Here is a 25,062-nt window from a genome sequence, read left to right as displayed (position 1 = left end):
GATTACCTTTAATCTGGTTTTTTCTTGGAATAAAAGTACTAGTACGCCTTCTGAAATGGGGAAGGAGACACCTTTCATTTTTCTGTTTAAACATTTTTGTGGTTTTATCATGTGTGTGGTGTTTTACATACTCAGTAATTACCCATTTATTCTGTGATATGCATTGCACTAAATGGTCATTTTTCTTCTGTAATATGTTATGCTCTTAGTATTCATATCTATACTTTTAAGATACTTCCACCATTTTAAAATAGAAGATATATCTCAGTGTATTAGTTGAATTGCCTAATAGCTACCAAGGTTTTCTTAAATGCAATGTTAAGTGTTTATGTTATGCAGCTACTCTTTGGACAGGAGTTTGTAATTCATAAGTAAAACAACTGCATGTTTTTATTTCATGATCTTTCTGTATTTGAAAGTCTAAAAATTTTTATGATCTTATTGGCAGTTGAACTTGTGATTCTATTAATAAAACAAATAGATTTTCTTTGCCTCAGTTTTTTCAAATATAAAACAGTGAAAATAATTTAGATCTACTTAAGTAGACTGTTTTCATGCTAGCATGTGTGCTAAGTTGCTTCAGTTGTGTCTGACTCTTCACGACCCCACGGATGGTAGCCTGCCAGGCTCCTCTGTCTATGGAATTCTCCAGACAAGAGTACTGGAGTGGGTTGTCATTCCCTTCTCCAGGGGATCTTCTTGACCCAGGGATGGAACCTGTCTCATGTCTCCTGCATTGGCAGGCAGGTTCTTTACCACTAGTGCCACCTGGGAAGCCCTGAAATACCATAAAATGTGAATGATGTCTCTTTACCTCTGTACTAAGATTATTAGTAACATATAATTAACAATTTGGACATGTCATATAAAGAATAGACAGCATTAATATTTTGTTAGAGATCCATCAGTGCGTATTTTTTACTTGCCATCCAGAAAACTGTCAGTTAACTTAGTTCATATTTATTCAGCAGTTTGATAACAATCTTGCTAAAGAGTTACACATTTTAAATTAATTTTCCCTCTGAAATTTCATACAATGCATATATTGTAATAGCTAAACTTTAGAATATCATGTTCATAGAATTTGGAATTATCTTTCATATATATGTAATCTCTTATCTAAAAGATAAATTTTTCAAATATGGATATGCTTTTAAGTCATTTTAACATTTAGGTGATACACTGAAAGCAAACCTCTAAGATAAAGATGCATACTTTAATGAACTTTTTAAGAAAAACATTTTATTGAAATATGATACACATGCAATTATAAAGCTCAATGAGTTTCCATACACCTTTACATAGCCAGCACCCAGATGAAAAGCAGAATTTGTCAGCACTGCAGAAGTCTCCCTTGGACCCCATTTCAGTCACAGTCTCCCAAAAAAGGGATCACAAATTAGTTTTGTCTGTTTTTGTACATTATGTAAACTGTTGTTTCTGTCACTCAGCACACTGGTAGGAATCTTTTACATTGTTGTGGGTGGTTGTAGGTCATTCATTCTTATTTCTTTCTTATCCCATTGTGTGAATGTATTGTAGCTTATTTACTCATGGTAGTGTTGATGGATTTCTGGATAGTTTTCAGTTTTAGTCTGTTGTGACCTGTTTTGTTAATAGAAACTTTGAGAACTCATAACTGACCTTAAATCTAGGGACCCTTCAATACCTTGGAGAAATGTGATACATATTTTCTTGTAGAGTGGCTAACCTTCCGAATTTACCTGGCTTCCTTTTTGTTGGTATTGTTGATGTGTTCCTTCTTCCTTTTTGTTTCTTGCACATTGGAATTTAAATATAAAGACTTGATTGCATTGAGCGTTTTCTTGTTGGAGTATACTGTAGATGATATTATGCACCTCATGTTGCATCATGTCAAAACATAATTGGTTGAACAACAATTAGTAATGCTAAGGTTGATCACTGAATTTGGAAGATTACAGTCTTATCTTTTCACTGTACAGTTAGGCTAGAAGTATCAGTCCACCAACTGTTAATCTAATTGTTTCCAAAACTTGTCATTTTATTAGGGTTTCAGAATGATAAATTTCTAATTCTGTCATTCCTTCTGCCTTATAATTGACATTTTCCTGTAAAAGTGGAGATTTCTTCGCCCATCTAAAGCTATTTGGTTACTCTCAGAAATCAATGTTGCAGGAAAAATAAAAGAAATGCGTAATTTCATTCTACTTAGTCACCAGTTTTCAAAGTAAAGAGTTTGCTCTAAAAGCTGCTTCAGTGGTGAGATGAATTCTTGGTGTTTTTTTCTTTTTATTATCATTATTAACTCATAATTTTTCATAAGTTGTGTTTCCATAATCTTTCCCCCATCCTTTTTTTTAATGTGTGATTTATTTTAACTTTGACTAGTAGGGTGCCCTTCAAGCTGTTGCTTGTGTCTTTTTTGAAATTTTTGTAAAAATATTATACAGAGAAAATATACATAAGTATACAGCTCCATACATTTTCAAAAATTGAACACATCTATATAACGACCACCCCAGTTAAGAAACAGAATGTTTCTAAAAGCCTCTTTATGCTCCCTTCCAATCATTCTTTAAAAAGATTGACCAGTTTTCTAGCAGTATAGATGAGTAGTACCTCTTTCTGCTTGTTATATAAATGGAATGATACAGAATGTGCTCTTTTATGTCCCCCCACCCCCATCAGCATTATGTTTGTGAGAACCTTTATACTGATGAGTGTAGCTAAGGAACATTTATTCTCATTGTTATGTATTCTGTTGTATGAATATAGTGCAATGTAGTGGACATTTGGATAGCTTCCTCTTTGGAAATATTTAGGAATAGTACTTCTGGGATGTATCTTTTGGAAAACGTAAGAGTAGTAGTCCTGTTTGGGCTTTTCTGGTGGCCCAGCAATAAAGAATCTGCCTGCAATGCAGCAGACCAAGGTTTCATCCCTAGGTCGTCAAGATACGCTGGAGGGGGTCATGGCAACCCACTCCAGTGTTCTTGCATAGAGAATCCCGTGAACAGAGGTACCTGTCAGGCTGCAGTTGATAGGGTCGCATAGTCAGACACGCCTGAAGCAACTAAGCACAGCAGCAGCAGGAGTCCTGCTTGTAGAGTATGCCTGTTCTCATATTAGTGGACACTGCCCGATGCTTTTGCAAAGTGCTTTTATCAGTTGATACTTTCACCGGGATTGTATGAGCCTTCTGGTTATGCTTCCTCCTCTCCAATGCCTTATGTTATCTTCTTATTTTAGCCATTTTGTTAGATGTTTAGTGATTTAAATTGTGGCTTTAATTTGTACTTCTCTGGTACCTGTGAAGTTCAGCAGCTTTCCAGTGTTTATTGGCCATTTGTTTACTGCTGAAGCTGAAGCTCCAATACTTTGGCCACCTGATGTGAAAAATTGACTCATTGGAAAAGACCTGATGCTGGGAAAGATTGAAGGCAGGAGGAGAAGGGGACGAGAGAGGATGAGATGGTTGGATGGCATCACCGACTTCATTGGACATGAGTCTGAGCAAGCTCTAGGAGTTGGTGATGGACAGGGAGGCCTCGTGTGCTTCAGTCCATGGGGGTCGCAAAGAGTTGGACATGACTGAGCGACTGAGCTGAGCTGTTTGCTGCCCTCATGAAGTGCCTAGTCCAGGTCTTGCTCATTTTTCCATTGGGTTGATCAGCCTTTTCTATTTGACCTGGAAATTTTCTTTATCAATTATGGATATGTCTTTATATATTATAAAATATGTATATGTTATACATGTATGTGTCTTATAAATATGTTCGCCTACTCTGTGGGTTACCTTTCATTCTTTCTAATGGTTTTTGATGAGTAGATGTTCTTAATTTTAATATACTACAGTTTTTAAATATTTTCCTTATGATTAGCACTTTGTGTCCTATTTAAGAAATCTTTGCCTGTTTTAAAATCAGGCAAAGATTTATCCTGTGTTTGCTTCTGAAACTTGATTTCTTTTACTTTTACATATACATATTCATCTAGAATAGGTTTGATTGTATAGTGTGAGGTAGGAGCCTTGATTTTGTGAAATGCCTTTCTAATGGTTTTCTTTCTTTCTAATGGTTTTTGATGAGTAGATGTTCTTAATTCTAATATACTACAGTTTTTAAATATTTTCCTTATGATTAGCACTTTGTGTCCTATTTAAGAAATCTTTGCCTGTTTTAAAATCAGGCAAAGATTTATCCTGTGTTTGCTTCTGAAACTTGATTTCTTTTACTTTTACATATACATATTCATCTAGAATAGGTTTGATTGTATAGTGTGAGGTAGGAGCCTTGATTTTGTGAAATGCCTTTCTAATGGTTTTCTTTCTTTCTAATGGTTTTTGATGAGTAGATGTTCTTAATTCTAATATACTACAGTTTTTAAATATTTTCCTTATGATTAGCACTTTGTGTCCTATTTAAGAAATCTTTGCCTGTTTTAAAATCAGGCAAAGATTTATCCTGTGTTTGCTTCTGAAACCTGATTGCTTTTACTTTTACATATATACTATTCATCTATAGTATACAATCAAACTATTGTATAGTGTTTGATTGTATAGTGTGAGGTAGGAGCCTTGATTTTGTGAAATGCCTATATCCAGTTGACTAGCACCATTTATTGCAAAGTGTCGTTGTATATCTGAATTTGGCAATAAGGAGTTCATGGTCTGAGCCACAGTTAGCTCCTGGTCTTGTTTTTGCTGACTGTATAGAGCTTCTCCATCTTTGGCTGCAAAGAATATAATCAATCTGATTTCGGTGTTGACCATCTTGTAATGTCCATGTATAGAGTCTTCTCTTGTGTTGTTGAAAGACGGTGTTTGTTATGACCAGTGCATTTTCTTGGCAAAACTCTATTAGTCTTTGCCCTGCTTCATTCTGTATTCCAAGGCCAAATTTGCCTGTTACTGCAGGTGTTTCTTGACTTCCTACTTTTGCATTCCAGTCCCCTATCATGAAAAGGACATCTTTTTTGGGTGTTAGTTCTAAAAGGTCTTGTAGGTCTTCATAGAACCGTTCAACTTCAGCTTCTTCAGCGTTACTGGTTGGGGCATAGACTTGGATTACTGTGATATTGAGTGGTTTGCCTTGGAAATGAACAGAGATCATTCTCTCGTTTTTGAGATTGCATCCAAATTACTGCATTTTGGAGTCTTTTGTTGACCATGATGGCTACTCCATTTCTTCTGAGGGATTCCTGCCCGCAGTAGTAGATATAATGGTCATCTGAGTTAAATTCACCCATTCCAGTCCATTTCAGTTCGCTGATTCCTAGAATGTTGACATTCACTCTTGGCCATCTCTTGTTTGACCACTTCCAATTTGCCTTGATTCATGGACCTGACATTCCAGGTTCCTATGCAGTATTGCTCTTTACAGCATCCGACCTTGCTTCTATCACCAGTCACATCCACAGCTGGGTATTCTCTTTGCTTTGGCTCCATCCCTTCATTCTTTCTGGAGTTATTTCTCCACTGATCTCCAGTAGCATATTGGGCACCTACTGACCTGGGGAGTTTCTCTTTCAGTATCCTATCATTTTGCCTTTTCATACTGTTCATGGGGTTCTCAAGGCAAGAATACTGAAGTGGTTTGCCATTCCCTTCTCCAGTGGACCACATCCTGTCAGATCTCTCCACCATGACCCGCCCGTCTTGGGTTCCCCCACGGGCATGGCTTAGTTTCATTGAATTAGACAGGGCTGTGGTCCTAGTGTGATTAGATTGACTAGTTTTCTGTGAGTATGGTTTCAGTGTGTTTGCCCTCTGATGCCCTCTTGCAACACCTACCGTCTTACTTGGGTTTCTCTTACCTTGGGCGTGGGGTATCTCTTCACGGCTGCTCCAGCAAAGCACAGCCATTGCTCCTTACCTTGGACAAGGGGTATCTCCTCACCGCCGCCCTTCCTGACCTTCAATGTGGGATAGCTCCTCTAGGCCCTCCTGCGCCGGAGCAGGAGGTAACTCCGGGTAACTCCTCTCGTCGACGCCCCTGGCTTCAGGCGTGGGTTGCTCCTCCCTGCCGCAGCCCCTGGCCTCGGGCGTGGGGGCGTGGGGTAGCTCCTCCCGGCCACCACCCCTAACCTCGGACGCGGGGTAACTCCTCTCGTCGCCACGGAAAACCACGAGACCATTCAAGTATGACCTAAATCAAATCCCTTATGATTATACAGTGGAAGTGAGAAACAGATTTAAAGGCCTAAATCTGATTGATAGAGTGCCTGATGAACTATGGAATGAGGTTCGTGACATTGTACAGGAGACAGGGATCAAGACCATCCCCATAGAAAAGAAATGCAAAAAAGCAAAATGGCTGTCTGAGGAGGCCTTACAAATAGCTGTGAAAAGAAGAGAAGCGAAAAGCAAAGGAGAAAAGGAAAGATATAAACATCTGAATGCAGAGTTCCAAAGAATAGCAAGAAGAGATAAGAAAGCCTTCTTTAGTGATAATGCAAAGAAATAGAGGAAAACAACAGAATGGGAAAACTAGGGATGTCTTCAAGAAAATCAGAGATACCAAAGGAATATTTCATGCAAAGATGGGCTCAATAAAGAACAGAAATGGTATGGACTTAACAGAAGCAGAAGATATTAAGAAGAGATGGCAAGAATACACAGAAGAACTGTACAAAAAAGATCTTCACGACCCAGATAATCACGATGGTGTGATCACTGACCTAGAGCCAGACATCCTGGAATGTGAAGTCAAGTGGGCCTTAGAAAGCATCACTACGAACAAAGCTAGTGGAGGTGATGGAATTCCAGTTGAGCTATTCCAAATCCTGAAAGGTGATGCTGTGAAAGTGCTGCATTCAATAAGCTAGCAAATTTGGAAAACTCAGCAGTGGCCACAGGACTGAAAAGGTCAGTTTTCATTCCAATCCCAAAGAAAGGCAATGCCAAAGAATGCTCAAACTACCGCACAATTGCACTCATCTCACACGCTAGTGAAGTAATGCTCAAAATTCTCCATGCCAGGCTTCAGTAATATGTGAACCGTGAACTTCCTGATGTTCAAGCTGGTTTTAGAAAAGGCAGAGGAACCAGAGATCAAAATACCAACATCCGCTGGATCATAGAAAAAGCAAGAGAGTTCAAGAAAAACATCTGTTTCTGCTTTATTGACTATGCCAAAGCCTTTGACTGTGTGGATCACAATAAACTGTGGAAAAATCTTCAAGAGATGGGAATACCAGACCACCTGATCTGCCTCTTGAGAAATTTGTATGCAGGTCAGGAAGCAACAGTTAGAACTGGACATGGAACAACAGACTGGTTCCAAATAGGAAAAGGAGTTCATCAAGGCTGTATATTGTCACCCTGTTTATTTAACTTGTATGCAGAGTACATCATGAGAAACGCTGGACTGGAAGAAACACAAGCTTGAATCGAGATTGCCGGGAGAAATATCAATAACCTCAGATATGCAGATGACACCACCCTTATGGCAGAAAGTGAAGAGGAACTAAAAAGCCTCTTGATGAAAGTGAAAGTGAGAGTGAAAAAGTTGGCTTAAAGCTCAACATTCAGAAAACGAAGATCATGGCATCCAGTCCCACCACTTCATGGGAAATAGATGGGGAAACAGTGTCAGACTTTATTTTTCTGGGCTCCAAAATCACTACAGATGGTGACTGCAGCCATGAAATTAAAAGACGCTTACTCCTTGGAAGGAAAGTTATGACCAACCTAGATAGCATATTCAAAAGCAGAGACATTACTTTGCCAACAAAGGTCCTTCTAGTCAAGGCTATGGTTTTTCCTGTCATCATGTATCGATGTGCAAGTTGGACTGTGAAGAAGGCTGAGCACCGAAGAATTGATGCTTTTGAACTGTGGTGTTGGAGAAGACTCTTGAGAGTCCCTTGGACTGCAAGGAGATCCAACCAGTCCATTCTGAAGGAGATCAGCCCTGGGATTTCTTTGGAAGGAATGATGCTAAAGATGAAACTCCAGTACTTTGGCCACCTCATGCGAAGAGTTGACTCATTGGACAAGACTAATGCTGGGAGGGATTGGGGGCAGGAGGAGAAGGGGATGACAGAAGATGAGATGGCTGGATGGCATCACTGACTCAATGAGTGAGTCTGAGTGAACTCCGGGAGTTGGTGATGGACAGGGAGGCCTGGCGTGCTGCAATCCATGGGGTCGCAAAGAGTCGGACACGACTAAGCGACTGATCTGATCTGATTGTAAATCAGGTGATTATTTATGGATATATTTTTGAACACTGTATTCTTTTCTGTTAATACATAGTTTATCCTTGTTTAAATATTGTACTGTCTAATTTATTGTGTGTGCTAGTCTCTCAGTCCTGTCCGACTCTTTGCAACCCCATGGATTGTAGCCCACCAGGCTCCTCTGTCCATGGAATTCTCTAGGCATGAGTTATAAATTGGGTTGCTATTTCATTCTCCAGGGGAACTTCCCAACCCAGGGATCAAACCTGGCTCTCCTGCATTGCAGGTGGATGCTTTACTGTCTGAAATGCTAGGAAAGCCCAGTTTATTGTAGCTTTGTAACAGATTTGATGTCTGTAGTATAAATCTTCCAACATTGTTCTTCCTCTTAATAATTGGCTTAGTTATTCTTGGCACTTGTGCTTCTGTATAAATTTTAGAATCAGCTTTGCTGTTGTTCATTTGCTCAGTTGTGTCCAATGCTTTGTGACCCCATGGATTGCAGCACACCAGGATTCCTTGTCCCTCACCATCTCAACGAGCTTGCTCCGACTCATGTCCATTGAGTTGGTGATGCCATCTAATCATCTCATCCTCTGCCGTCCCTTTCTCCTCCTGCCTTCTATGTTTACCAGCATCAAGGTCTTTTCCAATGAGTTGGCTGTTCACATCAGGTGGCGAAAGGATCAGAGCTCCAGCTTCAGCTTCAGCTTCAGCATCAGTCTTTCCAATTGAGTATTCAGGATTGATTTCCTTTAGGATTGACTGGTTTGATCTCCTTGCAATCCAAGGGACTCTCAAGAGTCTTCTCCAACACCACAGTTCAAAAGCATCAATTCTTTGGTACTCAGCCTTCTTCATGGTCCAACTCTCACATCCGTATATGACTGTTGGAAAAACCCAAGCTTTGACTATATGGATCTTTTTTGGCAAAGTAATGTCTCTGCTTTTTAATATGCTGTCTAGATTTGTCATAGCTTTTCTTTCAAGGAGCAAGCATCTTTTAATTTCATGACTGCAGTCACTGTCCATAGTGATTTTGGACCCCAAGAAAATAAATTATTATTATATTTATTATTTATTATAAATAAATGATTTTTATTTTATTATTTTTATTTTATTTTATTTTTATTTATTTTGTTAATACTGTCACTATTTCCATTGTTTCCCCGTCTATTTGCCATGAAGTGATGGGACTGGATGCCATGATATTTGTTTTTTGAATGTTGAGTTTTAAGTCAGCTTCTTTACTCTCCTCTTTAACCTTTATCAGGAAGCTCTTTAGTTCCTCTTTGCTTTCTGCTGTAAGGGTGTTGTTGTCTACATATCTGAGGTTATTGATATTCCTCCCAGAACTCTTGATTCCAGCTTGTGCTTCATTCAGCCCAGTATTTCACATGATATACTCTGCATATAAGTTAAATAAACAGAATGACAGTATACAGCCTTGACACACTCCTTTCCCAATTTGGAACCAGTCTATTGTCCCATGTTTGGTTCTCATTGTTGCTTCTTGACCTGCATACAGGCTTTTTTAGGAGGCAGGTAAAGTGATCTGGTATTCCCATCTCTTGAAGAATTTTCCACACTTCGTTGTGATTCACACAGTCAAAGGCTTTAGTGTAGTCAATGAAGTAGAAGTAGGTGTTATTCTGGAATTCTCTTGCTTTTTCTATGATCCAGCGGATGTTGGCAATTTGATCTTTGGTTCCTCTGCCTTTTCTAAATCCAGCTTGAACATCTGGAAGTTTTTGGTTCACATACTGTTGAAGCCTAGCTTGGAGGATTTTGAGCATAACTTTACTATCATGTGAAATGAGTGCAATTGTGCGGTAGTTTGAACATTGTTGGCATTGTGGCATTGTCCTTTGGGATTGGAATGAAAACTAACCTTTTCCAGGTCTGTGGCCAGTGCTGAGTTTTCCAAATTTGCTGGCATATTGAGTGCAGCACTTTCACAGCATCATCTGTTAGGATTTGAAATAGCTCACCTGGAATTGCATCACCTCCACTAACTTTGTAGTAATGCTTCCTAAGGCGCATTTGACTTCACAGTCCAGGATGTCTGACTCTAGGTGAGTGATCACACCATCCTGATTATATGGGTCAGGAAGATCTTTTTTGTACAGTTCTTCTGTGTATTCTTACCACCTCTTCTTAGTATCTTCTGCTTCTGTTCGGTCCGTACCATTTCTGTCCTTTTTTGTGCCCATCTTTGCATGAAGTGTCCCCTTGGTATCTCTAATTTTCTTGAAGAGATCCCTAGTCTTTCCCGTTCTATTGTTTTCCTCTGTTTCTTTGCATTGTTCACTTAGGAAGACTTTCCTATCTTTCCTTGCTGTTCTTTGGAACTGCACTCAGATGGGTATATCTTTCCTTTTCTCTTTTACTTCTCTTCTTTCCTCAGATATATGTAAGTCCTCCTCAAACAATCTTTTTTTTTTTTTTTTTACATTTCTTTTTCTTGGGGAATTTGATAAAATAAGAAAACCATACTGAGATTACATTAAATTTATGGAGTAATTGTGGTGAATTAAGTCTTTATTGTCTTCCAAGCCTTGAAAAATCGTATCTTCTTCCATTTATTTGGACTGTTTTTATTTTCCCTCAACATCTTAGTCTATTAGGGATGCTATGTTATAATAAATGCCACCAACTTGGTAGCTTAGAAAGAGCAGACAGTTATTTCTCAGAGTTCTGAAAGCTGGAAGTCCAAAATCAAGGTGCCAACATGATTGCTTTCTGATGATGGCCCTCTTCCTGGTTCAGAGCGGGTGGTTTCTCACTGTGTCTTCACCTGGTGGAGTCTCCAGGGGATCTCTCTGGAGCCTCTTTCATAAGGGCACTAATCCTATTCATAAAGGCTCCACCCTCATAACCAAGCACATCCCAAAGTCTTCACTTCCTAGTACTGTCATTCTGGGAGAGTTAAGATTTCAACAGATGAAATTTTGAGAAGACACAAATATTCAGACCAGGGCACTTAATATTTAAAAACTTTTCAATGTAGGTGTCTTGTATATCTTTTGTTAGATTTTTTTGAAAATTTAATTCCTAGGTATGTGAGAGATTTGGGTGTGATCCCTGGGTAGGGAAGAAGCCCTAGAGGAGGAAATGGCAACCCACTCCAGTATTCTTGTCTGGAGAATTCCACGGACAGAGGAGCCTGGTGCACTACAGTCCATAGGGTTGCAAAAAGTCAGATGGGACTGAGCACGCATATGCACACACACACACACACATATGTTTGTGGATAGTAATGTTATTTTTATTATATTTTAATAATGTCAAGATCACCTTTTGGTGTTTGGTCATTTGGTACCAGATTCACATACCTTATAATTTTCCTGGATGCTGGATGTTGTAAACTTTAAAAATTGCATAGGATCTAGACTGTATCAGATGATTTCTTTTTTCAGAGATAGTCTGTTTGTTCCTTTACATACAGAGTGAGGCACTGATAGCTTCAGTTAAGTTAGGGTCAGAGCTGGGTCATGGCTGGCTTACAATTGGCTTGCACCTGTGGTTTGCCCTATTTTTAGGGTATATTCTTCTTGGACTTTTAGTTGAGAACCTGGTGTGTTCTCTACCATCACCACCCTCTTGACGACTAAAATCTCAAAACTACAGAAAATCCCATTCCATATTCATTCTAGTTTTTGAACTTGTCATTTCACGTAAAGAATCTAGCGAATGTCTTGAGGTGAAACCAGTGATGTGACTAAGGCCCCTCAAGGCTTCAGTACTGTGGCTCCAAACCCTTGAGATTCTAAGTGCTCAGCTGATTTCTCTGGCCTCCATTCATGGCCCGCTGTCTGAACCAAGCCCAGCTTTTCAATCCTTTTTTCCTTCCCCAAATCAGCAAGTTCCTCAAGGGAAGAAAAGTTGTACTTCCCAGCAGTTATCCCCCTTCCAAATCTGATTTATCATAGTAGGCAAAATGACTGCAGCATTGTGAAGTCACTTTATTTATTGAAAGGGAAGTGTGGCATGCTGCAGTCCAGGGGGTCTTAAAGAATTGGACATGACTGAGCAACTGAAGAACAGCAAAACACAAGTATAGCTGTGACTCAGTTGTTCTCTTAAACTTGGGGAGCTGACAAGATGAGATGCTTCTGTGTATAATAGCTAGAGAAGCTCAGGAAAACTCAACATAGAACCCCTTAGTTCAGTTCAGTCGCTCAGTCGTGTCCGACTCTTTGCGACCCCATGAATCGCAGCACGCCAGGCCTCCCTGTCCATCACCAACTCCTGGAGTTCACTCAGACTCACGTCCATCAAGTCAGTGATGCCATCCAGCCATCTCATCCTCTGTCGTCCCCTTCTCCTCCTGCCCCCAATCCCTCCCAGCATCAGAGTCTTTTCCAGTGAGTCAACTCTTCGCATGAGGTGGTCAAAGTACTGGAGTTTCGGCTTGAGCGTCATTCCTTCAAAAGAACACCCAGGGCTGATCTCTTTTAGAATGGACTGGTTGGATCTCCTTGCAGTCCAAGGGACTCTCAAGAGTCTTATCCAATACCACAGTTCAAAAGCATCAATTCTTCGGCGCTCAGCCTTCTTCACAGTCCAACTCTCACATCCATACACGACCACAGGAAAAACCATAGCCTTTGTTGGCAGAGTAATGTCTCTGCTTTTGAATATGCTATCTAGGTTGGTCATAACTTTCCTTCCAAGGAGTAAGCGTCTTTTAATTTCATGGCTGCAGTCACCATCTGCAGTGATTTTGGAGCCCCCAAAATAAAGTCTGACACTGTTTCCACTGTTTCCCCATCTATTTCCCATGAAGTGATGGGACCGGATGCCATGATCTTCGTTTTCTGAATGTTGAGCTTTAAGCCAACCTTTTCACTCTCCACTTTCACTTTCATCAAGAGGCTTTTGAGTTCCTCTTCACTTTCTGCCATAAGGGTGGTGTCATCTGCATATTTGAGTTTGTGGATATTTCTCCCGGCAGTCTTGATTCCAGCTTGTGCTTCTTCCAGCCCAGCATTTCTCATGATGTACTCTGCATATAAGTTAAATAAGCAGGATGACAGTATACAGCCTTGACGTACTCCTTTTCCTATTTGGAACCAGTCTGTTGTTCCATGTCCAGTTCTAACTGTTGCTTCCTGCCTGCATACAGGTTTCTCAAGAGGCAGATCAGGTGGTCTGGTATTCCCATCTCTTTCAGAATTTTCCTAGGATTTATTTAATCTCCTGCCTGATCAACAATATGAAGTTGAATGCTTAGAATCTTGAGGTCCCAAGTTTGTTTAAACTAATTACTTGTTTATAATGATCACCCTTTACCTTCTACCTTAATTTTATTTATTAACAGTTGTTCATATTTCACAGTGAGCTACCCTTGTATTCCATATGCGGTATACATGAGATGGTTTATTTTTTTCTATTAATAACAAGTTTAATTTCCAATAATTACAATGAAGCAATTTCGTCTTCTTTAGGATTTGGACAAAATATTGTATGAACTATATGACATTAATCTTTTGTTGTGACAGTACTTTGTAAATATGTGTTAAGCAAATGGCATTTTCTCCAATTTTTAAGCTCTGAACCTCTTAAAAAATATTTATATTGAAGTTACTTTTTGGCCTGGATATTAGGACAAATACATCCTAGATATTAGTTGACAATAATATGTGAAAAGCTAGTCTATCATTTAAGATTACTGAGAAAGTAATAAACACTGGCATTCTGGTTACATGAGATGATCTACATGTGTTGATTTAAAACAATCATATATTTTCACTCTTGTGACAAAAGCAGCAAAATGTCTTTACTTTCAATATAGGAAAAAATTATTCCTTATTTACTACGACTGAGACAAATTAAGGATGAAACTCTACAGGCTGCAGTTAGAGAAATTTTGGCGTTAATTGGCTATGTGGATCCAGTGAAAGGACGAGGAATCCGGATTCTCTCAATTGATGGTGGAGGAACCAGGTAAAGCTAGAAAAATGATTTTTTAAAAATTCTTTTTAATGAAGTTAGTTGATTTGCAGTATTGTTTTAATTTTTGCTGTATAACAAAGTTGATGCAGTTATACATACATACATTCTTTTTATAATATATTCTTTTCCATTATGGTTTATTGTAGAATATTGAAGAGAGTTCTCTGTGCTGTTCAGTAGGACTTTGTTGTGTATCCATTCTGTATATAATAGCTTATATCTGCTAACCTCAAACTCCCACTCCATCCCTCCCCAACCCTCACCCCCTTGGTGACTATAAGACTCTTGTCTCTGTCCACTAGTGTATTAGCAAAATAGTCTTTTTAAACCTATAGATCCTAAATAATAAAAACAGAACTACCATATTATCCAACAATTTCACTTTCTGAGTATTGATCAGAAGAAAATGAAAACACTAATTTGAAAAGATATATATGTACCTTTGTTTGTTACAACATTATTTACAGTAGCCAAGATGTAGAAACAATCTGTGTCCATTGATGAATGGGTAAAGAATATGTAAGGGATATGTGTATACACACACACAGGAATACTACTTAGCCGTAAAAATGAATGAAATGTCATTTGTGATAGCATAGGTAGAACTTGAGGTTATTTTGCTAAGTGAAATAAGTCAGACAGGGAAAGACAAATACTGTATGATCTTATATATGAAATATAAGAAACAAAAACAAAGCAAGAGAAAACTCAAAGACTCAGAGAAGAGCTTGGTGGTTGCCATATGGAAGGGAGGTTGGAGGGTGGGTGAAATGAGTGAAGAGAAGTGAAAGGTACAAATTTCCAATTATGAAATAGGTAAATCATGGGGATGTAGTGTACAGCATAGGAACTGTAGTTAATAATATTGTATTTGCAAATTTGAAAGTTGCTTTAAAAAGTAAATCTTGAATGTTCTCATCACAAGGAAAAAATGTTATACTTTCTATGGTGACAGATGGGGCGGTCATTTTGCAGTGCATACAGATGTTGAATCATTGCATTGTACATGGGAAACTAGAACAGTGTGGTGTGCAATTATACATCAGTTGAAAAAAAATACCTGTAGATCAGATCAATTGTAAGAATTTTTTAAACTGATTCAGTATAATTATGACATTATAAAACCAAATTCTAAAGTAAAACATGAAGTTGTTTTTCTCGATTTACTGATTTATCAATCTAAGAACTTTAAGAACTTCTTTTAACATATACCTGAATTTCCTGTTATTTTAATGTGACCTAGTCTTATGTTTTAGTTTACCTTCTCAGACATTTTTGGTAGTTTAGGACAGTTTGTCAACAATGATTCTCTTAAAATTTTGGCAATGTTATGTAATGTTACCTTTCTTTTATTGTGTGTATCTTACCTATATATATTAGTCACCTAGTAATAAGGTGATTGTTAGAAAAGGAGCCTATATCAGTAACTTCCTGACTCCCTACATCTTGTAGACACCAGTTCTGGTATACACAAGAAATATTTAATGCATTCTTAGCTCAGAAGGAGGTTTCACCATCTCCTTTCACCAATTGGTAAAATTCACCAGTTTCACCATCTGACTCCTTTCTTACTACTGGCAATCCATCCATGCTTGCTAATTGTGTAGTTCCTTATTATTTGTTGGCTAGACACTTTGGCTTGGTTTTATAAATCTTTTCCCCCTAAAATTTCTAGCTTGTGTTCTACTTCCCTGCCATCTCTACTCTTCCTTTAAGAGATAACAACTAGAAAAACAGAAATGTATAATGTGTGCTATGAAGAAAAATAAGACAGAGTGAAAGGATAGAGTGTAACAGTGCTGTTTGAAAGAGTGATCATGACTGTGAGTTTTTGAAGAAATAACATTTGAGTTGAGTTCTGAAATAAGAACCTTAAAGAGCATTCAAATGTCTGTTTAGAGTGAGGGATCTATAGAGTGAAAAGAGGTTTGTGACCAAAGAGTATTTGATTTCGTTTTATTAGTCAATTTAGAAGAGAACAGTTGGTGCTAAATACCCTGCAATGCCTGGCATAGTTCCTACAGCAGAGGAACATCTTGCCCAAATGTCAGTGATGTGCTGTTGGGAGACCCTGGTTTAGGGGACTATGAGAAAGCAGCGAGGATGGGAAATTTGTACAGAATGAGTAAGATAAGAAGCCTCATGAGAAAAGGAACCCTTCTTACTCGTTCTACCTGGTACAGCATTAAACATAGACTCGACCTAGAAATAATACTGATTTTTAAATTGTCCAGAATTACTTTATGAATACTGCATTTTAAAAACAGTTTTCTTCTGGCTTATACAAGTAAAACTTGGGAGAAAAAAAATACAAAGAGAAACAAGCCAAACATAATATATCTCACGTATCCAAGATTATTTTTACTATTTTGATTTATTTCTTCAAATGTTTTTTCTGTATGAATATATATATATGCGCGCATGTGTGTGTGTGCATGTTTTATTTTCCTTTTCATAAGATAATGGAGGGCACACTTAAATATATTTTATCTGGCATGATCTTTAATTCTTCATGTCTCACATTAAAGGCACATTAAATCTGCAGTGTGTCTCTCATAAATGATCTTGTCTTATCAGCTGTCTTCGAATTTACATTATTTTTACAATTAATAATAGTCTTTCATTTTCTATTTTAATAATACAATATTTTCTAGTGACTTTGTGCTTGCAATATCAAAACACAATTTGACACTAAATTTTATTTTATGGTACCTGATTAATACAGTGTTCTCTGCTCCACACCTTGTATTGAGATGAAAACTTTTCATTGTGTATGTATATCCTCCAATATTAAGGATTGTCCACCTGTTACACACACCCTGAATTGGCCCGCATCTCCTAGGCTGTTCCATCTTTCACATTTGAAGCTACTTGCTACCTTTGGTGAGGATTCAGAAATGAACAAAGTCAGCAGCGTAAATTAATACCTCCTTAGTGCAGAACCTTGTCTTGAGATAGTTGAGAGTTTTAAAAAAATGAATAAAAGAGAGCTTAAAAATATGACTGATGAATTACAGAAAATGAAATGTGTAGAAGCATAGGTTTACCAACCATGTTGGTAAGTGGAGAAACCAATTCATGACATCCCCAAACCAGTGAATACAGAGTTTAAGCAATTTCCAGAGTTGTAGTGTCTGCTAAAATACCTTATATTGCCATGTCTTCATTGTCTTATTTAAAGAGATACTAGTGTAAATGGCACCCCACTCCAGTACTCTTGCCTGGAAAATCTCATGGACGGAGGAGCTTGGTGGGCTGCAGTCCATAGGTCGCTAAGAGTCGGACCCGACTGAGCGACTTCACTTTCACTTTTCACTTTCATGCATTGGAGAAGGAAATGACAACCCACTCCTGTGTTCTTGCCTAGAGAATCCCAGGGATGGCGGAGCCTGGTGGGCTGCTGTCTATGGGGTCGCACAGAGTCGGACACGACTGAAGCAACTTAGCAGCAGCAGCAGTGTAAATTCAAAATCTGCTGCTGTAACCCAGGTTTCAGTACCATTATTTAGATACTGTATTTTCAAAAGCAATCCAGAAACCTTTGGCTAGTTTTCATATTAGCATATAAACTAGAAAACCAGGGATTGTTTTAGTAAATAGATTAGCTTTCCTTAAAACAGGACTTCTCATTTTTGCCTTTTATTTTTCCTACAGGGGTGTGGTTGCTCTTCAGACACTACGAAAATTAGTTGAACTTACTCAGAAGCCAGTTCATCAACTCTTTGATTACATTTGTGGTGTAAGCACAGGTAATTGCTGTTATTATATGGAAGTGGTGCATCCCAGCAGTGCATTAAGCAAAAGAACATTAAACTCTCATGATTAAGATCATGGTCATTTCCTGAAATGATGGATGTTAGTTTCATATTTTGATACTGAATAGTCCTTTAATTTGCTTAACTTTTAAAAATGCTTATTGGAAATAAGTTAACATTCAGAAATAGATTTTAGTGTGCTTTTCTAATATGTTTTAAATAAGCCACAGTGACAGGAACAATTTGTAAATTAATTGCCTTACGAAAAGTAACAAAATGGTGAAAAAGTGAGTGTTAGTTGCTCAGTCATGTCCAATTCTTTGCAACCCCATGGACTGTAGCCCGCCAGGCTCCTCTGTCCATGGGATTCTCCAGGCAGGAATACTAGAGTAGCTTGCCATTGTTTTCTCCAGGGGATCTTCCTGACCCAGGAATCAAACCTGGGTCTCCTGGATTGTAGGTGAATTCTTTATGTCTGAGTTACTGGCGAAGCCCACAAGATGGTGGGTATTCAAAATTGTACTCGAACCAATAGAACATCAAGGATGGATAAGATTTTGCTTTCTTTTGGAAAGTGTCCCTCTGTGAGGAAATCTTTTAAACGGATTCTCACATTTATCTGTTTAAGTTTTGATTTCAGACAACTAGATAAAAAAGGATATAAGAAGCAGTTTCCTCACAGAGGGATACTTTTGCTACTCGCATATTCCTAACTGATGTACATTTAAAATTCCAGTTTCGTATTTATATGGAAGAAATTGGCAAGTTAGAGTATAATTGTTTCTGAATAATTTTCAAGTTTTTCACTGACTCACTATCAGATGAGTGTTTGTTTTGCTTTCCGTTTGTTCTTCTGTTTCCTATATCAGCTCTCTCACCTGTGTATCACCGCCACCCACCCCCACACCTACTCTCCTATGTGCACAAGAAGCTTCTCAGGGTGCCCTGCCTGTTGCTTCAGTTGAGTTCAGTCGCTCAGTCGTGTCTGACTCTTTGCGACCCCATGAATCGCAGCACGCCAGGCCTCCCTGTCCATCACCAACTCCCGGAGTTCACTCAAACTCACGTCCATTGAGTCAGTGAGGCCATCCAGCCATCTCATCCTCTGTCGTCCCCTTCTCCTCCTGCCCCCAATCCCTCCCAGCATCAGAGTCTTTTCCAATGAGTCAGCTCTTGGCATGAGGTGGCCAAAGTACTGGAGTTTCAGCTTTAGCATCATTCCTTCCAAAGAAATCCCAGGGCTGATCTCCTTCAGAATGGACTGGTTGGATCTCCTTGCAGTCCAAGGACTCTCAAGAGTCTTCTCCAACACCACAGTTCAAAAGCATCAATTCTTCGGCGCTCAGCCTTCTTCACAGTCCAACTCTCACATCCATACATGACCACAGGAAAAACCATAGCCTTGACTAGATGAACCTTTGTTGGCAAAGTAATGTCTCTGCTTTTGAATATGCTATCTAGGTTGGTCATAACTTTCCTTCCAAGGAGTAAGCGTCTTTTAATTTCATGGCTGCAGTCACCATCCGCATTGCTTACTGCCCAGGTAACGCTCAAGGACTATTAGCATTACAGATCCCTGCTGTATATTTTACTGCTTTACCTGATAATTCCTTACTTTACATTAGTTTATCATAATAATTTTTTTCTATTTTTTTCTCATTCTTTAGAATTATGATAGTAATCCTAAAGGCTACCAGCATCAAAGCCAAATGATTTCTCTGTATTATCTGGATCAAGTATGACATATTCCCAAAGGGCATGTTAGTTTATGCTCCATTTTGAAAACTCAATAATGGTTGTGGGGATAATTTCAGAAGCATAAGGAGTGGTGATTCCTGTGATGTTCCACTGAACAGTGATTCCTCAGATGATAGCAAATTTTGAAAAACCTGGGTTAAAGAAGGTTAAGGGGTTTCCCTGGTGGCTCAAATGGTAAAGAATGTGCCTGCAGTGTAGGAGACCCAGCTTCAATCCCTGGGTTGGGGAGCTTCCCTGGGGGAGGGCGTGACAACTCACTCCAGTATTCTTGCCTGGAAAATCCCATGGACAGAGGACCCTGGCGGGCTGCAGTCTATGGGGTCTCAAGAGTCAGACATGACTGAACTAACACATAACAAAGAAAGTCAAACAGTTTTCTTTACAGACGTACTTCTTAGATGTTCTAGTATGTTAAAAATGCATTGTGACTCACTCTCAGGATAGAAGAATAATACTTATATACCCAATTGATGTAACTATGGAAACTTTTCTTGAAGAGACCTTTCCCAGGGCAAATGTTCTTGGAATTTTTTTCCTGAAGCTGTTATCCTGGCCATTTCTGTTAATATTTGGAATGGTCCTAGATTCATACCTTTAAATGTATCTACAGGCACCCTGGTTAGTAGGTGGATGCTCAATAAGCGGGATTTAAATCAGAGATTCATCCATGGAGTAGAGTATCTTGTGTGATAGGCGCATTTCTGCACTTAGCAGTGTATCTTTTCCACTGTGTCTTCTTGATTATGTTAACCTTAACTTACAGTACTCATAATTTTCCTTTCTTTTTCATTTTGTATATTCTAATGTGAAACTTTTGTTTGCACATATAGTTTTTATAAAGTTAAAAATACATATTTAATTTAAGGTTAACATCCCTGTTGTTCTTTTTTTCTACCTGTACAATAAAATTCAATTTTTTAAAAAATATCTTTATCTTTATAGTAGCTTTCCTTATAAGCAACTTAATTTTGGGGGCAAGTTATTTCTAGTGTAAACATTTTCTGAAACTTGATAAATAACAATTTGTTACATAGTTATAGCATACAGTGAATTTTAAAACAAGCTGAAGACTTCTTTTACTAGAATAAGACTTAAAAAATACATACAATATTTAAAATGCATTATAATAATGATTTACTGTTTTTGTTTCTTTTTGTAAGCAGCAATGCCATACAGATCTTTGCCCCTCCCACCCTCTCTGTATCCCCCAAAGCATTCTTCGCCCCTTTTCCTCCTTAGTTCAGGGTTATGCCAGTTCGGTACACTAGATGGCAGTGTGTGATATCAGTTGCAGCTAGGGTATTAAATCAGCTGTTTAAAAAGACATCCCAGAGACCTAATTTCTTTGTTATGTGAGTTCCTGGGACCAACGTGAAGGTGTAATTATATTAATGAATTGATAAGTTGTCAAATATACTGTATTCTGTGATTAAAACTAAGGAATTAAGATTAGAAAGGACATTACCTACCACAGTATCTTAATTATATGTTATTTAATGTAAAATAACACTTTTGTATATATTTTAAAATTATCATCAGTGGTTAGTATTTGTTGAATCTTCATTGAGGCCTGGTAATTCCATTTACATGTGTTATCCCAGTGTTACAATAATGTATAAATTTTAGTTATTGTAATTTTCCTTATTTTATAGATGAACAAGATGAGAGCTCTGGGAGGTTAAGAGGTTTGTCTCAAGTGATACAGTCAAAAAGTATGAAAGCTATAATTTTAACCAGGTCTGTGACTCAGAAGGTCTTATAAGTACTATAATGGTCGTGCTGATAAAAACTAAAGATTCTTTCTTTCAGGTGCTATATTAGCCTTCATGTTGGGATTGTTTCATATGCCCCTGGATGAATGTGAGGAACTTTATCGAAAATTAGGATCAGATGTGTTTTCACAAAATGTCATTGTTGGAACAGTCAAAATGAGTTGGAGCCATGCATTTTATGACAGTCAAACATGGGAAAACATTCTGAAGTAAGTTGTATTTATTCTTTTAAAAAATGTCTTGTATTTAAACAAAGCAGAAAAATGTAAATACTCAATTGTTGATCTCCTTCATTAGAAATAACCACTGTTAATATTTTGGTGAAGTGTATTCTATTTACTGCTTTTTTGGGCTCACATGTGTGAGATTGGTATGTAAAAATTGCAGTCACCTTTTTAAAAGTTGCGACAACATTGTGTGTAGGACACGTTTGCCTCCTGTTGTTTCTCCTTCACAAACAGTTTCCCCTAGGCATCTGCAGGATATTGGTTCCAGGAACTCTCAGGGTACCAGAATCCACAGGTGCTCACCAGCCTTATTTAAAAAGGCATAGTAGTATTAGCCTTTCTCAAGTCATTAACAGATATTGTTCTAAAAGATTTAATAATTTTTAAACATTTTCCCCAAAATACTATAAAGCCATTATACTCACTTTAAAAATATAAGCATAAAGTAGAAACTTAAAATCACCCACAGTCTTATATTCAGAGCCAAGGACCTTATATTTTCTAATTTTTTCCCCTAGATGATACATATTTTCATATATATTTTATATGGTGGAAGTTATATTGTAATTACAATTTTCTATCTTTTTCCCTTTTTTCAACTTTATTAAAATCCCTTGACATATTTTTAAAAAGACTCGGCTGCATTCTGCAGGGTGATGCCATATTTTCTTAACCTATTGTTAAGATTTATGATTTTATGTTTTATGTTTCTGATTTTTTTGTAATTATGAATAGTGCTGTTGTAGGAAAGTTTACATTTCTGCCCACACTTCAGAATATATCAGTAGGTCAGTTTATAAGAGGCATAATTATTTGGTCAATACTGATATTTTTCTGAAGTAATTATTAAATATGAAATCAAAAATATATAAAGAAAATAGTGAAAATGTATAGTTCTGCAGAGACTAAAATCACTATTAACATGGTGATGTACATTTTTCTAGAATTTCTTAGAGATAAATAAGTGTATGTGTGTGTGAGGTTGTGAGTATGCATTTGTATTCATACCATTTATAAAATTGGGATGATAATGCATGTGCATTTTCACTTAGTATTTTATTTTTATTGGTTTCCTGTGTCATTAGATATTTTTTGAGACATGTTTTAATGATTGTTCACAGTCCATTTTATGGATGTACTGTTTTTTAACATATTTCCTAGTGAAAAAAAGAGGATATTTCAGATATTTTTGCATCTAAAATAAAGTTTTGGTGGATACCCTGCATCTCTACTTAAATCTCTGGTTATGATTTTAAGATAAACTTCTTCGGTGAAATTTTTTGGGTCAGAGAGTTTACATGTTTTAAGAATCTTTTAAAGATAGATATATGTGTATACCTGAATTGATCTTTAAATCAGTTGTCCCAGCTTAGCCACCAGAATCAATTTGTGTTTGCATTTCATGAAATACTTAACACCAAGCATTCTAATTTTTAAAACTTAGTCAGTTTTAGAGGTTTTTAAACTGCTATTTCCAGTTGGCATCACGTTGGTTATTGATAAATTTGAACATTTTTTCAAAATTTCTTTTTAGTGTGCAGATTTCAAGAGTGTAGTACTTGCTCATTTTCCTACTGGGGCTTTGTGCACTATATTATAAATGTACTAATCATTTGTTGATATGTTGAAAATGTGCTTTTTAATTAACAGTATTTTTTAATGTGAGCTTAAAATTTTCATGTAGTCAGATCTTTTCCTTTAATTTGGAACTTTGATATTTAGAAAATGTTTTCTACCTCGAAATCAGGCAAATCTTTATATTATTTTCTAGTCCTAAAGTTTAAATTTGTTTTTTTAGGTCATGATTAAGTCTGATGATTCTGTGGTTTAAACTCACTCATGGCTGCTGGCAGCCAGTGGGCAGCTCAGCTGAGATGGCCGGGACAGCTGGTCTTCCTCATCCTGGGCTTTATCCCACTGTGGCAGTCTCAGAATTCCATCAGGGCAAGCACAGAGCATGAGGACTCACCAAACCTTAGTTTAATGACATATTTGCTGATGCCCTGTTGACCAAAAGCACTCACACCCAGGATCTGTGTGGAAAGGGACTGCATACAAGTGTATGGAAATGAGAAAGAGAAGATTGGAAAATTCAGTGAAGGCCTTGCTGTTAATGCTCTACCATGTCCATTCCCTGGCCTTTTGAGTCATTTTTTTTTCCCTCTCATTGTTTATTGAGAACATATTTATATTCTTTTTTCCCTGGGATAATGATTTTGTGTTACTTAACGAACACTTTTTAATTACAACATCAGTAGAATCTGGGAATGTTTTATTTTATTTTAACATTTCTCCAAAATAAACAATTAATGTTTCGATTTTCTCTTCAAATTTATATTCATAACAATTCACTAAAACATTTTAGCTCTTTATAAAATTAAGCCTTAAACAAAAAAATAAATGTGACCTTTGCTTAAAGTGTGAAAGTAGCATACTCCCAGGATCTCTGTCCCAATTTTACAGAAGATTTCTATGAGAAGATAAAGTGAAAGACACTTAGGAGAACAAAATTGCCTTGATCTTCATGCAGAAGAAACATGCAGATCTGGTTGGGGAAGACAAAGATCTTGTCCTTTATAGAAAGCATTTTACATTGTGTTTATAAAAGATAATAAGGGTATGCTGCTGCTGCTTCTGAGTCACTTCAGTCGTGTCTGACTCTGTGCGACCCCATAGATGGCAGCCCACCAGGCTCCCCTGTCCCTGGGATTCTCCAGGCAAGAACACTGGAGTGGGTTGCCATTTCCTGCTCCAGTGCATGAATGTGAAAAGTGAAAGTGAAGTCGCTCAGTCATGTCCCACTCTTAGCGACCCCATGGACTGCAGCCTACCAGGCTCCTCCATCCATGGGATTTTCCAGGCAAGAGTACTGGAGTGGGGTGCCATTGCCTTCTCCGAATAAAGGGTATATTGCTACCTAATTTGTAAATATGTGAAATTCACTAATAATCTAGTTGAGAAATGTAAGTACTGTTTGAAAAAAATGTTGTTAGAAAGGCATTTTTCCTTATTGAGGCAAGTTGAAAAAAAAAAAAAATTCTTTATATTTAGTACAGGGGAAAAATACATAATTTTTAAGTCTGGAAAAAAAAATCAGCACTGAATAAAATTTCCTTGTAATGGAGTTGTGAAAATTGCTGCCCAAGGGTAATTCCTATAATGTTGCAGTAATTCAAATGTCAGTTCAGATGGTTTAAAAAGCATTTTTGGGGGGTGGCATAGGCTCTGTATTGCTAAAACAGGTTTGAAATCTGAATGTCTTGATGTGGTTTTTAGACTGTTCTGTATATAGCCTGTCATAGTTCAGCACTCTTATTTCAGCACAGTTCCTTTATCCTATCAGGAGGACCCTGAAAACAACAAATTTGTTCTGCCTCTGTGCCTTTACTCTGTGTATGTTCTGGCTTTTAATGTGTTTTCTTGCCATCA

The 25,062-nt window shown here is 37.7% G+C and overlaps 1 protein-coding gene across 5 annotated transcripts in view; it reads left to right on the top strand.

The window, feature by feature from the left end:
* The window catches only part of PNPLA8 (patatin like phospholipase domain containing 8), a 50,559-nt gene that overhangs the window by 10,329 nt on the left and 15,168 nt on the right, over positions 1-25,062 (top strand). For all 5 annotated transcript variants that reach the window (XM_061414007.1, XM_061414006.1, XM_061414010.1 and 2 more), the window contains 3 exons: positions 13,961-14,112; positions 17,776-17,870; positions 21,444-21,615. In XM_061414007.1, the coding sequence (XP_061269991.1) occupies positions 13,961-14,112; positions 17,776-17,870; positions 21,444-21,615 (419 nt within the window). The remainder of the gene's footprint in view (positions 1-13,960; positions 14,113-17,775; positions 17,871-21,443; positions 21,616-25,062) is intronic.

The sequence above is a fragment of the Bos javanicus genome, chromosome 4 (assembly GCF_032452875.1).
Source record: "Bos javanicus breed banteng chromosome 4, ARS-OSU_banteng_1.0, whole genome shotgun sequence".
Classification (NCBI taxonomy): Eukaryota; Metazoa; Chordata; class Mammalia; order Artiodactyla; family Bovidae; genus Bos; species Bos javanicus.
The sequence above is the reverse complement of the archived record's forward strand: the minus strand, read 5'-3'. Positions and strand labels throughout refer to the sequence as shown.